Source organism: Microtus oregoni, unplaced genomic scaffold (genome assembly GCF_018167655.1).
Source record: "Microtus oregoni isolate MIOR12 unplaced genomic scaffold, Mior012 000000F_ref0000247, whole genome shotgun sequence".
In the NCBI taxonomy this organism is placed as follows: Eukaryota; Metazoa; Chordata; class Mammalia; order Rodentia; family Cricetidae; genus Microtus; species Microtus oregoni.
The window spans coordinates 52,496,133-52,510,263 of record NW_024543059.1 but is presented as its reverse complement, the minus strand read 5'-3'; the positions used below and the strand labels follow the sequence as shown (position 1 = coordinate 52,510,263).

Sequence of the window (14,131 nt, the reverse complement as noted above, 5' to 3'; positions counted from 1 at the left end):
GCTGTTCTTTTGTTCCTTCTTACTGACCTCATTCGGGATTAAGTCAATTTTTCCTAAAATGTCTTCCTCTTCCACCAAATTGAACCTCTTGACCATCAGTGCCCATCTTCACTAGAACACTGGTCCTTATTTGAAGGTTTTCTTCTTACCTTTTGTTCCTGCTTCAAGAGAACTTTCTTGAGACCAGACACAATTAATTTCTTAATGTCTCACTTACCTCCTTTCTTAAAAGATATGCCTGAAACACAATAAATTTTCAATTTTTCATATACTTTCTCATTTATGTGTATGAGAAAAGTTGTTATCTAATGGTTATGGTTATCACAGAAAACAATTTTTGGATTAAAGAAAGATAGGTATAATTTATTAAAAAATAATTCTCAAATAAAAAAGAAAACTAAAGTATACAACAAAAGTAAGAACTAGGAACTAGAAGGAGTTGAGTAGGGATGTCTTGTTTTCCACCTCTGTGTATCAATTATGCTAAAATATGAATAGGTGTATTGAAGGGTAAAAAATTAGAACATGCAACCAAATTAATTTTAGAAAGCTATATCTATCTAATTTCAGTGACTGCCAGGGGAAGGAAATTGGCATCTTCTACACTAGTAAAACACTGAAACTGAGAACTGAGACCAAAGACTAGATAAATGCCCACATTTTTTTTTAATATAGTAAGCCCATTATTTAGAAAGAAATTAAAATAGTGGGATAATTAATGTATCAGACTGAATTGTTATGACATGAAGTAGAAACAAATAATTCAGAAGAAAGAGAGAAGTTAGCTGTAATATGGTTTGAGGTAGCAACTAAGAAGTCAAGATATTTTATAAGAGACTCTGAATATATATGATCTTTTGAAGGCTCTGTCTGGCTTCTAACACTGTGTTTATTTCTGCACTGGAACTTGCCTCATTGGGCCTCTGTGGTGTCCTTCTATAAATGTTACTTGAAGGTGTTTGTTTTAGAAGAGAGCACAGCCATCCTGGGTTCTCCATTCTACAGAAAGTGAAGGTCTTCATAAAGCCCCAGGTCTGCTCACATATTCCAACTGATTATCAAAACACAAGGGAGCTGGAAAAGACAAGCTTGAGGCGGAGCTAGCAGGTTGAGGACTCTCATCCTTATTTGCACTTTGGACAGTTATTAGTTTCTAGGGGAGGATCGTATTTGTCAGGTAGGCCTAACTTCCTGGTTTACAAATAAGGCATGCATTTAAATTCTCGGGTATGGGGTAACAGCCATGCCAATGTCCCTCTGTTACCCAGCTGAAGAATAGTAATAATAGTTCATTATTTTATTTTATATTTTAGGCTTCTTCTAAAGGAAAATAAAACTGAAAAAAAAAACTAAAAAAAAAAAAGTCTAAAGTTTTCCCAAAATTTTTGAATCACAAACCTTATTAGGGGTTAAAGATTGTGACAAACTAGAAAAGGTTTCTTTGCGAATGGGCTGATTTCTGTTACAGGTCTGGAGGGCTCCATTGTTTCCTCCCATGATGCATTTGCCTCATGTCTCCTTGGCAGGGACGACAGCCTTTCATGGCCCTCATCTTACCTGGGGGGAGCTTACTGGGCAGATCTATGCTCCATTATGAGTCATGAGAAAAACAAGCAGAACTTTTACACAGGAAGGTTTTCCATTTTTGTTACTCAGACAAAAGTCATGCTTTGTTAAAGATGGTTGCTGTAGCCTGAGGATAGGAAGAAACATTCATCGTTGGTGAGTGTTGAAGGGCTCTTGGTGCATCCAGGATACAGGAGTTTCAGGGGACACCTGTGGTCGTGCTCAATTTTCCACCATAATATTTTACCCTATTGTGGTGTTTCAGCACAGCTAGAATTGCCCTAATATCTGGTTTTTATGTATTATCAGGACTACTATTTAAGTCAGTGAAGTAGCTGTGATTTCTAAAAGTTCATTTCAAATGCCAATACTTTTTAGTCTAAATTAAAAAAAAATTACTATATGAATGAGGAGTGTTAAAGTGAACCATGTGAGTCATATTTCCCATGATGCAGTAAGCTGAATAAAAGGCTATTTCAGTAGCAGGGTCAAGCAATGTCTGGAAAATGTGCACCCTTGTATCCTTGGGCATTTCTCTGCACTCAGCCTAGGTCAGACATGCAGAACGGAATGTGCCAGTGTCACCTTTTCCTCTTTGTTTTCACACCGTAACATGACAGTACCTATTATTTCCTGTCAGTGTCCTTCGTATCCAAAGGTTGTGCTCCCTCCACGGGGCTAGACAGGTAACCTTTAGTCCATTTCTCTTAAACTATGTTTATTATTCTTTCACCAATTAAAAAAATAGGATGCTAACTTGAAATCTAATATTCTTAAACATTTTGTTAATATAATTTTAATTTTAAAAAATTATATAATTGTGTCCCTTTTCTTGTCTCCACCCCCCCCCAAGTTACATGTTTTCCCTATCTCCCTCTCAGATTGATGGCTTCTTTTTCTTTATAAGTTACATGTTTTCCCTATGTCCCTCTCAGATTGATGGCTTCTTTTTCTTTATAATCATTACACACATGCACATACACATGTACACACACACCAACTCACACACCCACAGATACACAAATGTAAATACGTCATGCTGAATATCCTTTTGTGTTTTGTGTATGACCTCAGGGCTGAACCCTTTGTATCAGATAAACAATTCAGGGGCTCATGCCTGGGAGTCATCAGTTGTCTGTAGCTTGTCATCTGGGCAAGGGACTCTGAGAATCTTCAGGTTGGGTATTAAAATGTACATTGATATTTTCATTGTTCAGTTCTTGGCAGAAGTTTGCTGTGAGAATGTGTCTCCTAGAAACGTCTGCTGAAACAAGCAAACCTGAGCAGTGACAAATTACTAAAATATTTTATTTAGCACTGACTTACTCTAGACTACAGAAGAGCTGCTGTATGTGTGGTCTCCAAGCGTTCAGGTTTGAACTCCTGTGCACAGTGCTGTAATGATCACCGTTGTGGATTTGTGTATGATTAGAGGAATCATGGACAGCAGCAAAGGAACTTCTACCCCACATCACCTGTAATTTGTCTATTGAAAATGCCCTTTGCCATCTCCACAATTGAACATAAACACTCTCTTGCCTATCATGATGCTCTCACTAGGGTCCAGTGGAAATGCTTGATACCATTAGCAGAGTTGAGACATGGACAAGACACAGAAGAAATCCATGAGAAGACTAACACACGAGAGTCATCACAAGGGAACAGAACGAGGAGATGAACAGCAATATTTCAGATCACGTTTGTTAATGTTCTTAAGTTTCATGGTGGAGAAATCTCTCATCTCTGGCGAAAGCTCTTTCTCCACACCATATTCACTTATTATTGAGCTCTAAAGTCCTTCTTATTCCTAAATCTTGTGAAAGGACTTGGGACTCTTCTTATAAAATAGAAATTGTCTCTAATTAAAATGGTTGTATTTAGAAGCATAACGATAATTCTTAAAGCTATATTGTCACCAAAACAGACATGAACCAAAGTCACATGTGCCAGCAATTGACAAAGATACTGATATAATTAACAAGAATAAACAGGCTAAGTCATCACAGTGTGGGACAAGCTGGGTATCTATAATACAAAACACTTTTTAATTAAAGAAGACTCTTAGACCTTTCACAAATAGGCAATTTTCAATTGACTAGAAATTTAATTATTATAGACCTGAAACTATAACACTTATAGAGAACAGAGAGACATGAGTGTTGACAGGAATCCTAGCAACGCTCTATTTTATATACACATAACGTGGGTAGCATAACTAAGAATGAGTGAGACTGCATCAATTAACTCTCTGCTGCATAACAAAGAAATAATACAAAAGATAATGCATGGGATGGAAGAAATATTTATGCATTGCATATCAGATATTGGAAGATATATAAAAAGCATAAGAAACTCATGTCTCTCAGTGACAGAAAAAACATAATAAAGGGAATTGGAAAGAGGTTCTGAACATTTCCCCAACAGAAAAAAAGAGTCCACAGGTTTACATGAATTGGTATAAAAGAATTAGGCATATAAATTACACATGGTTTTATATAAACATGGAAACTAGAGAATCAAGTTATGTCCCTAGCCCACATGGCAGTAGAAGTAGGCGTTTCTCCTGCTCACACTGGCTCCATACTCAAGGCTTTAAGTAGTTGAAGCCATTCTACTCCTGAGAACCAGATTCGTGTCTCCATTTGTCCACCCTTCCTTCCAACAACTGTAACTGCTGACGAATTATCACTCTATGATATTAATTTTGTGTAGAATACTAAGCTGGAGTTTAATCAAAGGAGCTGCATCTCCCTAAAGGGCCCTATGTCTACGTTGTTACCATTGCTTGCCTTTGATGGCTTGTGACCAACTACATGGTGAGGAAACTGACATAAGGCTTAAGATTCCTTCCTTGTTTATTGATTATAGAAAAATACTGTATAAATGACATTAAAAGTGAAAATAATATGAACAGACAGCAGAACAAACGGCATTCTGCAAAAATATAAATGTACCCAAAGGCCCGGTGTTTGGTGAATATAGTGTATGTAAGTGTAAGGACAGCTCCTTATACGACTGGTCCTTTTCATAATGTGACCCACAGCTATAAGTTAGCACCGGCCTTTGTCCTGCCAGTGAGGAGACACTAAAGTTTGTTTTCTTTTGCACAAAAGGCACAAAAATTTCAGAGCCTCACTCCAGGAATGTACACGCTAATCGTGAGTGCTTTCTGAGCAATACTGTGGTACAGTGCAGGTCACAAATGCAGAAGAATTGCTGGGCTAGTCCAACAGACACCAACACAGGTTCCACTGTCTGGCTTTAGCCATTTTTTAATATTTATCTTTGGATACTTTGCCTTTGTATCTTCAAATACTGCATTTTAATTATTTGCTTATTTCATTATTTAATGGTATACACTGCTTCGTCTCCTTACATGGATATCCTTTGGGCCTTTAGCTAAAATGCTTGGCATTTCTCTCTGTTCTGTCTGCTTGTTTGTGTCAAACAGCAGCTTTTCTTCATGGCCAACTTCACCACCATGTGCTCTAGCATGATCACTGTAACATAAAGACATGAAAGGAATCCTGGAAGAGAGATGATGCACTGTAGTCCCAGATGCAAGCTCAAGCAAAGGGAGGCAGTCTCACATTGGAAGCATTTCTTTTTTGATATTAGTATGCTTTTATATCTGTGGCTTATATAATCTTTTATATCTATGTTTCCCTCTTTACCAGTAGATTTATAAAGAGTAAATATAGAAACAACAGAATGTTAGTTATTGTATTAGTCAGGCTGGCTGTCATAACAAAGAGACCCAGAAGTGCGTTTGGTCTTCTGCCTTGGTTCTAACTTTTATTTGGCTCCCTCAGAGTCCCAGCTTGATGATTCTCGTGTACGACTTGTGTTTTGGCTGGTGGCTCTATTACCAGGAACTCTTTTGTCCCACTGCTTCTTCTTGGCCTGTGTCATCCTCAGGTTTGTACAGTGGTCAAAAGACAGCAGAGGAGACATGTGCCCTTTAATGGCCTTGGGTAAGATGAGACAATGCATTTTTGTTCCCTATTGGGAGAAATTCCGCTCACCCTGGCATGCAGTAGCAAAGCAAAGGGACCGAATATTGTGGATGTCTTTCGAAAATAGAGGACAAACATTTTGATGGCAGCTACTAGATTTCGCTATAGTTAGAAATAAAGGTTAACTAATAACAATACCACTGCAAAACACAGGATAATACTGCTCTTCTACATTTGACCTAAAGCTGCCTGGCCCAAGATCCCTCAGCTAACACACTCAGTACGTGCACAAAACTAATAGCCTAATAGGAGAATTATTTTGGAACGAAGAACTAATCAGAGCCAACCACAGCAATGGAGCTCTGACCACTCCAGACCATGTCCAAATTGGCCAATGATAAACTGATTAATGCGGCGGCTCATAGCACAGAGCAGAGGACTCTCGGTGACCGCTGGTGATGGGTGCTACCTGACTCATGCTGTGCTTGTTCCCTGTAACTTCTTCAGTTTAATTTATGTGAGGTTTTCATTTTAGTAAACTACAGAATTCTCTGTCTAAATATATTAAAAATGATGTCTAACTCCATAAAACATATTCCTGAGCATGTAAACACTGCACCCAAGTGCATAAAAGCTGTGACCTAGTTAGTACTGTATCCTTAGTAATAAATGCTTTGTCTGAGTAGCATGTGTGAGATGAAGCGGCACTACTGAGGCCATGAAGCTACATCACTTTGAGGAGTGCTGGCTCTGAAGTACGTTCACAAGGGAAGATGCTGTAGTGAGAGTTTCTCATGCAATATCACAAGTTAAAACATGGGGAACATTTTCTTAAAGTGATTACATTACTTCCAATGTATTTTATGTAGCTTCCAAAGAATTTTGAAGAGAAATTAAGCTTAGTTCTTATGTTGTTTTTCTGTCTGCTCTGTTATAGGTCAGAAGGAGTCTAGATCTGACTTTGAGGATGAAGAAGTGGACATTAAGTTTAGGATATCTGCTGTGAAGTCTCCTTTATATTGCCCTAGATCATTCAAGTATGGTGCAATGTTGAGGGAGATGAAGCGGGACTATTTCCTGAATTACCTCCAGCCCCTGCCTAGCACTCGTCCAAAGCCAGCAATTGAAAGAGAGACTCTACAGCAGCTGAGGGAAAGGAGAGAGTTTTTAACCTCACAGAGGACAGGCATAAAGCTCCACATTCTTAATGATCTTGATAAATATCACTCAGAACGAAAGCATCAAGAAAAACAATCAGAAAAATCAACAGCCATAGTTAAAGCACAAATCGCCCAGGAAAGAGCTAGGCTCAACATTAGAGAGAACTTAAGGAAGAAGACGTATATGGCACAAAAGCTAATGGAAAAGGATAATGAGATAATGGAGAGAGGCTTACGGCAAATTTGGAAGGAAAAACTTGCTTACCTTGAAAAAGTTAGAGAGCGGAAAACTACATTTCTAGCTGAAAAAAAGCTAAATGCTGCAGATCATTCTCTAGTGCAGACCATAAGCAATGAACGGACCCTTCTGTTCAGAGGAATCATGAAAGTTGACAGAATGAAGCAAAACATGGCCAACTTAAAACAGAAGTGCCAGGATGTCAACAATAAATGGAAAACAGAAAAGTACAAGCAAAGTTTGACGAGGCAGATGAAGGAGCTCAGGTAGGCACACGGCTAAGCTAAGGCACAGCCAAGTCCTAGTCCTCTGTGATTTATAGTCCATGCTGAATTCTTTGGATGCATTTTCTTTTAGCTTGACACTTTGTACTTGAACAACAGAAGCAAGCTAAAAGACGAAAATTATGTGCTGGTTTGTTACTAAGGATTGGGAAACAAAAGAATTCTTCCATTTCTTAACATTCTTGAAGAAATCCTGCTTTGTTTATTGTTGCACAGTTAGGTAATCACTGCTGTCCTGCTCTCGGCAGTGATGGCAGCACCCCCCCAGGTCCTCCTGCACACTGGAAATGCTCTTCCTGTCTTCTGATCTCTGGCGGTGTCTGAGATGGAACCATCTCCGTTCGTCCTGTGTCTCTCCTAATTTAATTGGCATCATATCTAAGAACTCACATGATCCTTTGCACCCAGACCTCCGCCTCTATTCTCCTCCCCTGGACCTATTTCTGTGTGTCAACTGTAAATATGAGCTGGTTCTGTTTTTGCTGTTGTTGTTTGTGTGAGATAGGGTCTCGGGTAGTATAGGTAGACCTCAATCTGTGTGGCAGAGGGTATCTTTGAACTTTAGATCCTCCTGCCTCCCCAGAGGGTTAGGATTTCAGGTATGTGAAATCACTTTTCAGCGCCCAGTTTATGGGTGTTGGAGACTTGGATTGAAGTCAGGACTTCATAAAATTGAGGCAAACCCTCTGTCAACTCCTCAGTGGTTCTGACTGTGTAATTTCTTAATTGAAGTGGATATCTGGCCATTGTTCACAGGATATCTGAAAGGATGTTTCAGGCAATTCATTCTGTTTTAATCTGGAGTTTTCTTAATTTAAAATTTCTGCTGTTTGCCTCTTTGTTATGTTTTGTTTTAATCTCTCCCTGTAACAGCAAGCATTGTTACAGACAGTACAGCAAATGCCTCTCCTTTCCTTACCCCTCCTACTATGCTCACATCATCTCACTTTTCTCCACTGTGCATTTTGATAGGGCCTGCAAGCCTGCAGTGTGAAGGAGGGCTGTGTAAGCATAACTGTCTGTGTTAGGGGAAATGACAACGCTCACTGGTTTCCATCGACTGATCCAGTGTTGTCTGTGTAGACATGAAGATGCCCTCCTTTCTCCAGGGAGGTGCATGGCACGAAGATGGCTATTGTTCCTGTGTGACTACCTTTCTTCTTTAGACTCTCCATCTATAATGCAAGGAAAACACATAGGAGAAAAAAATCTCCTTTGCTATCCACTCAAACGGCATTTGCACCTGTTTCCACATCAATTTTGTTTTTTTGGAGTTTATTTCTTCTTTTTTCTTTTAAATTTAATCTCTTTTCATACAATCTATTTTGATTATGTTGATTTCTTCTCCCAACTCCTCCTAGTCCTCCCTACCTCCCTAGCCACCCCAGTTTAAAGTCTCTCTCTCTCTCTTTCTCTCTCTCTCTCTCTATCACACACACACACACACACACTCAAACACATGCACACACACACACACGCACATGCACACACACACACGTACAAACACACTTCAAAAAAACAAGCAGAAGACCAATAAGATAACAAAGAACCCTACTCAAACCAAATAAAAAAACTTCCACAGCTGGGACATTGTTGAGCACATGAACCATCAGAGAACATTTCATATTCAAACTGCAGCATTCACTATGGTCTTTATATCCTGGTTTATAAAGCTTTCCTACAAACAGCATCTTGTAGATTTATAATTTCCAAGTTGATAAGACAACCTCTCCTTTTTTCATGGCAGGAATATCCTGACGTGAAAGGTCCTCCAAGCACTTTTCAATTAATACCAGCTTATACCTTACCTTCACACACATCCAAAAGCCTCTGTGTATTATGAACCGCTCTACCTCTGAGCTGTTAAACTGTTTCCTATTTATTTGTGCCTAAAATCTACCAACATATTTTTCCTTGGCCTTCACCACATGCTTACATAAATTATGTGATGACCCTCATCTGTCAAATGCCAGCCTTAGGTGTCTCCTGTCTAAGACAGGACACACAATCTTCAGATTGGGATGTGCATTCTGCCTGATATGTCTGTATTCCTTCTCTGTGCTGTCTTCTACTCCCAGTTCCTGTCTGTGGACACTCCAGCTGTCTCCATCTGGTCTACCTGCACACGGTAGGCAGGATCAGCGCCCTGTGATGTTGAGCCTAACTTCATCTATCGCTCATTACTCATTACCACTCCTGCCACCCCCAAGGACAGCTCCGAGCCCTCGCCAAATGTAGAGTTTTAATCCAAACGCAACTGCACCCTTGAATTCCAGCAGGCTAAGTTATTCCTTTAAGGAGCATTAGCCCTAAAGTTTGAATTCCTTCAACAGCCCACATCCACATCTATGAAATTATAAATGGCCTAGGTCATTTCTGCCTTCGCTGTCTGATTTTCTTCTTTAAAGGCAGCATCAGCTCTTACTGTGAATGTTCCTGGTGTAGAATTTGGGATTGTGTGACATGGGTATCTTGGTTTGAGAAGAATTAGAAATGTAATAATGTTTCCCAATCATTGACCATGGTAAAATTTTCCATTTGTTTCAACCTGTTTTATTATCACCATTATATTTGACATGAGAACTCTGTTAGAATCGTTGAATCCAAGAAGAAGGTGACCGAGATCCAATCCCCAAATAGGATGCCAAGCGGCCATGCTGGTGCACATGCTGGTAGAAGCGGTTCCACCAATGTGTGTAAGGGTATTAGTCCACATGAGAAAGGTCATTTTGGTTTATCCAGGTGGGCCCAAGTAGTCACTGTAGCATTTCAAAGCAGACATCATTTCAGGTATGGACCTTCTGTAGCTTTTCCTAAATATCCATAGCTAAGTGTGCTTTTTTTGCATGATAGGTGACTTTTTCAATTTTTAGATGATGATGGGTCCAAGTAGAATTGATTAATATGTATTGATCACTCATTGGTTTTTTTAAATATTTGTTTTATTAAGATTTGTCCATGGCTCATTATTTTTCTTTTAACACAGTGATTTCAGTATGATACTATGACTTACATTTTGCTTCCTTTGTATTTTTAACATTCTTTTTGCCTTGATTTATACTCAGCTATGTACATTATCTGTGTTATAGACAGAACAGAGTTGCTAACTTCAGCTGAATGATTATCAAATGGTAACCACTTTTTTTTCAGCATTGGAGTTTGAAGCAGAGTTTATGTCAGACAGAATCTCTGCCCCTGTGCTGTGTACTCTGTTTTGTTCAGTTGCTTCTTACGAAATGTCTAAGCTGGATTGTCCTTTCCACAATGATGAAGAAAACAGACATAAGCACCTTAAATACATCCAAAAGTGCAACCCTTAAATTTCATATATAGATTTTATATATCAAATGAGATTGGCTGTCCAACCCGAGTTGCTGTGGTTAGCCACATTTTCTCCAGTCTTAGGTCTCTGGAGGGGATCACAGGGATAGCCCTGATGATCAAAATTTCCAAAGAGAGCTGTGACTTCTCTCTCACCATCTGCCTCTTACTATACTTCTTACTAACTATCCAGTAAAGGACTCATTAAATGCCAGGCCATCTTTTTTATCATTTTTTATTGATATTTATTGAGCTCTACATTTTTCTCTGCTCTCCTCCCTGCCTCTCCCCTCCCCCTCTTGACCCTCCCCTAAAGTCCCCATGCTCCTAGTTTACTCAGGAGATCTTGTTTTTTTCTACTGTCTACTTCCCATGTAGATTAGATCTATGTCCCATATTAAAAGAATTTATAATGTGTAACTAATTTTGTCTTTTATTAAATTAACCTTGTGAGTTAGATTATCTATTTCTTAAAGATGAGGTAGAACAAATTTAAAGAATCCATCTGAAATCCAGTTAGCAAGTTGCAAGGTTATAATCCAACTTTCTGATCTCCTCCCTGAGTCCAGATTTCTGATTCTGCCTGTAGAAATACAGTACTTCATGAATAAACTGAGATGTTTCCCCAGAACTGAGTGGGGCAGAAAGAGTGTACCTTTCAGTTATCAGAATATATGGTGATATACTGTTCTCTCTGCCTCAGTGTTAGCCATTCATGCTATACACAATAGTTCTGACAAAATGATTTGTCTCTAATTTTATGGCTGAAAATGTGTATTTTTTAAATCACAGTGGTTATTTCATGTTTGGATCTTTCTTTGTCTTCTCCCTACTCATTTTGTAGGCTTCATCATCAGCATTTACCTCCCTTCTTCTCTCACTTTGTCTTGTTCTGTAATGAGTTCCCTGTTGTAGTAAGACATCTGATGCAAGTATTCATTGTATCTTTCTCTTAATCTCCTGTGCACTTTTCTTGAGGCTATCTTTCTATTTATTGATTCTTATTTCTCTTTGAAGCATGTGGAGAGAGTCTCATACTTCAAAAATGAATGAATGATTGAATGAATGAATGGGAATGAGTGAATGACTTTTTCTGCTATCCTTTGACATTTTCTGAGTGTGTTAGAGTAATCTGATCTGGATCTTCCTAACGTAGACTGTGTATTCATCTCGTGAGTTGCTGTACTGTAGGCTGAGCATCCTGAGTAGATAGACTAATTTTCTGACTGCTGTAACTTTCCCCAGCTTCTGCACTCGATTGAGGACAAGGCCAAGACCTTACACTGGTTTCATGTGTCTTCTTCCCTGAGCACACATTACTAGTGTGTGTTTCTTTTATCTTTGTAGCATTAGCCATGTTGGATTTGAACCCACCCACATGAAATCATTAATCTGCAGTTACGTCTCAAAAGGCCTATTTCCAAATACAGTTACATGCTAAGGTACTGGGTGGCCGGGGCTATAGCAAAGAAATTCTGAGCAAATACATCTTCTCCTATGTCGAAGCATGAAAGGAACGTGGGCTTCCTGACTCTTGGGAAGAAGTTATGCTCTTTATAACACAGGCAGTGTGGATGCTTTAGGGGAAATCTAAGCAGAACTGTGGGAGGATTCTCAGGTTTTTGCAGTGGAAATCTCAATTATTGAAACAACATGAATTTACTACCATTTAGTAATATAATATATAGACTGAGCTCTGGCCTTTTGCTGCTCATAAGTTTCTGTTTGAAAACATTTACATTAGTTCATGGCAGCCCAGTTTGTATGATTTTAGTAATCTGCAACTATTTTATTTTCCTCTTTCATTTCCTCATAGGGCTGAAGTAGTTCGTAAAAGACACTGTGAAGAGAAATTTGTTATCGATACACTCATCTTTCAGAAAGGCTGTGCACGGCTAGAGGAGGCTAAAGCGAAGGCTGACTTTATTAGGACATACTATACCTCTAAGTCTCTTAAAAGATAACCAGACGGGACCAGCCCCAGCTCACACCCCATGATAATTATAAATTTGGACACTATTTTTCTTTAAATAAAATTGAAAAACTAGTCGGAAGATGGGCTCTAGAAAAGGTGGGTCTGGGTATAAATGTCCTCAGGTGAAAGAGAAAGGGGTTTCAAGTGCTTTTCATACTGATCATAATGCAAACCTGGAATCGTTATGACGTTGCACTTGTAAAGGCTTTTTATGTATCCGTATGTTCAAGAAGGAACCAAAACTACGTGACATCATCCATTAAGAAGACTCCTAATGACTGCAGAGTTCCCTAGGCTCTGAGGATGGCAAGTTATGAAAATCTTTTCAATTTTCTTCTGCTAATTTCCTTTCTTGTTGCTGAATTTTATTAAGACATTATATGCAGCAGAAATGTTAATTACCCAATTTCATTTATTGAATTATAATGTATTTCCTTATTATCTTATTAAAACAAGTTCTGAGTTTTCTTTTTCAAAAATACAGGTTTCAACAATGTATCGGTTATTTATACCCATAAGATTTAGACGATATAATGTATCTTTTTATTTTTTGTTTACACTCTTTGGGGGCCTTCCACTCAGCTCCCAAATAATATGTGGAGACTTATTCTTACTTATCAATGCCAGGCCTTAGCATGGCTTGTTTCTAGCCAGCTTTTCTAACTTAAATCATCTTGTTTCTCTTTATCTATGTTTTCCCCTGGGCTTTTCTACCTTTTTTATTTTATATATCTTTCTTTCCTTCTTACTCTGTGACTGGCTGTCTGACTAGGTGCATGGCCCCGGGTATTCTCCTTTCCTTCTCCTTTTCTTGCTCCCCTTTCTTCTTATTCTTCTTTCTCTTTACCTGCTGGCCCCAATTGTTTCTCTCTTCTGCTTAGCTATTGGCCATTCAACTCTTTATTAGGCCAATCAGGTGTTTTAGGTAGGCAAAGTAACACAGCTTCACAGAGTTAAACAAATGCAACATAAAAGGCTGCAATGTATCTCTGCATCTTTATACAAATACTCCACAGCATAAATTAATTTAACTCATCTTAAGCCAGTATTCCACAGCAGTATAAACTATGACAATTAAACATTCTGCCATTTTCCTTGAAAACTGTGATGTTTCTTGTGTTTATTTTTGATGCATTTGTCCTTTTTGCAGAGATGTCAGCACAGGGAAGATAGAGAAAAATCAACAGGAGAATGTATGGAACTATATCATGGCAATTGTAAACTACACAGAGATAGCATTTAAGTATTTAATAATATTAAATTTGAAATTTCCAATTAATTATTTAATTGTTTAATTTAAAAATTAAGTACTTTTCAAATTAATAATTTGAAAAAGTAGAAAACATCAAAAATGTAAAAATTCTTTGTTTACTCTGTTTTCATATTCTAGGATAATACATGTCACTGTGACATCAGGGCACTGGGTGCCACTCAAATCTGTCTTTAATTTCACCTGTTAGATGCAGGGACTTTCAAATTGTGATGTTCAGAAACTTTCTGGTTTTATCAGTCTCTTGCAAGTTCCTAACACTTAAGTACTTTATAACTGCAATGTTTCATGCATGCTTCAATGCTCTGATGCGATCAAGTATGGCCAATGTTTTCACAAAATGATAACTGTCTATTAAGTC

General features: G+C 38.4%; 1 protein-coding gene across 1 annotated transcript in view; it reads left to right on the top strand.

Annotated features, from left to right (window-relative positions):
• The window catches only part of Lrriq3 (leucine rich repeats and IQ motif containing 3), an 85,218-nt gene extending 72,729 nt beyond the window's left edge, over positions 1-12,489 (top strand). Inside the window, exons 6-7 of the mRNA XM_041656177.1 lie at positions 6,460-7,186; positions 12,342-12,489. Of these exons, the coding sequence (XP_041512111.1) occupies positions 6,460-7,186; positions 12,342-12,489 (875 nt within the window). The remainder of the gene's footprint in view (positions 1-6,459; positions 7,187-12,341) is intronic.
• Positions 12,490-14,131: the final 1,642 nt, after the last annotated feature.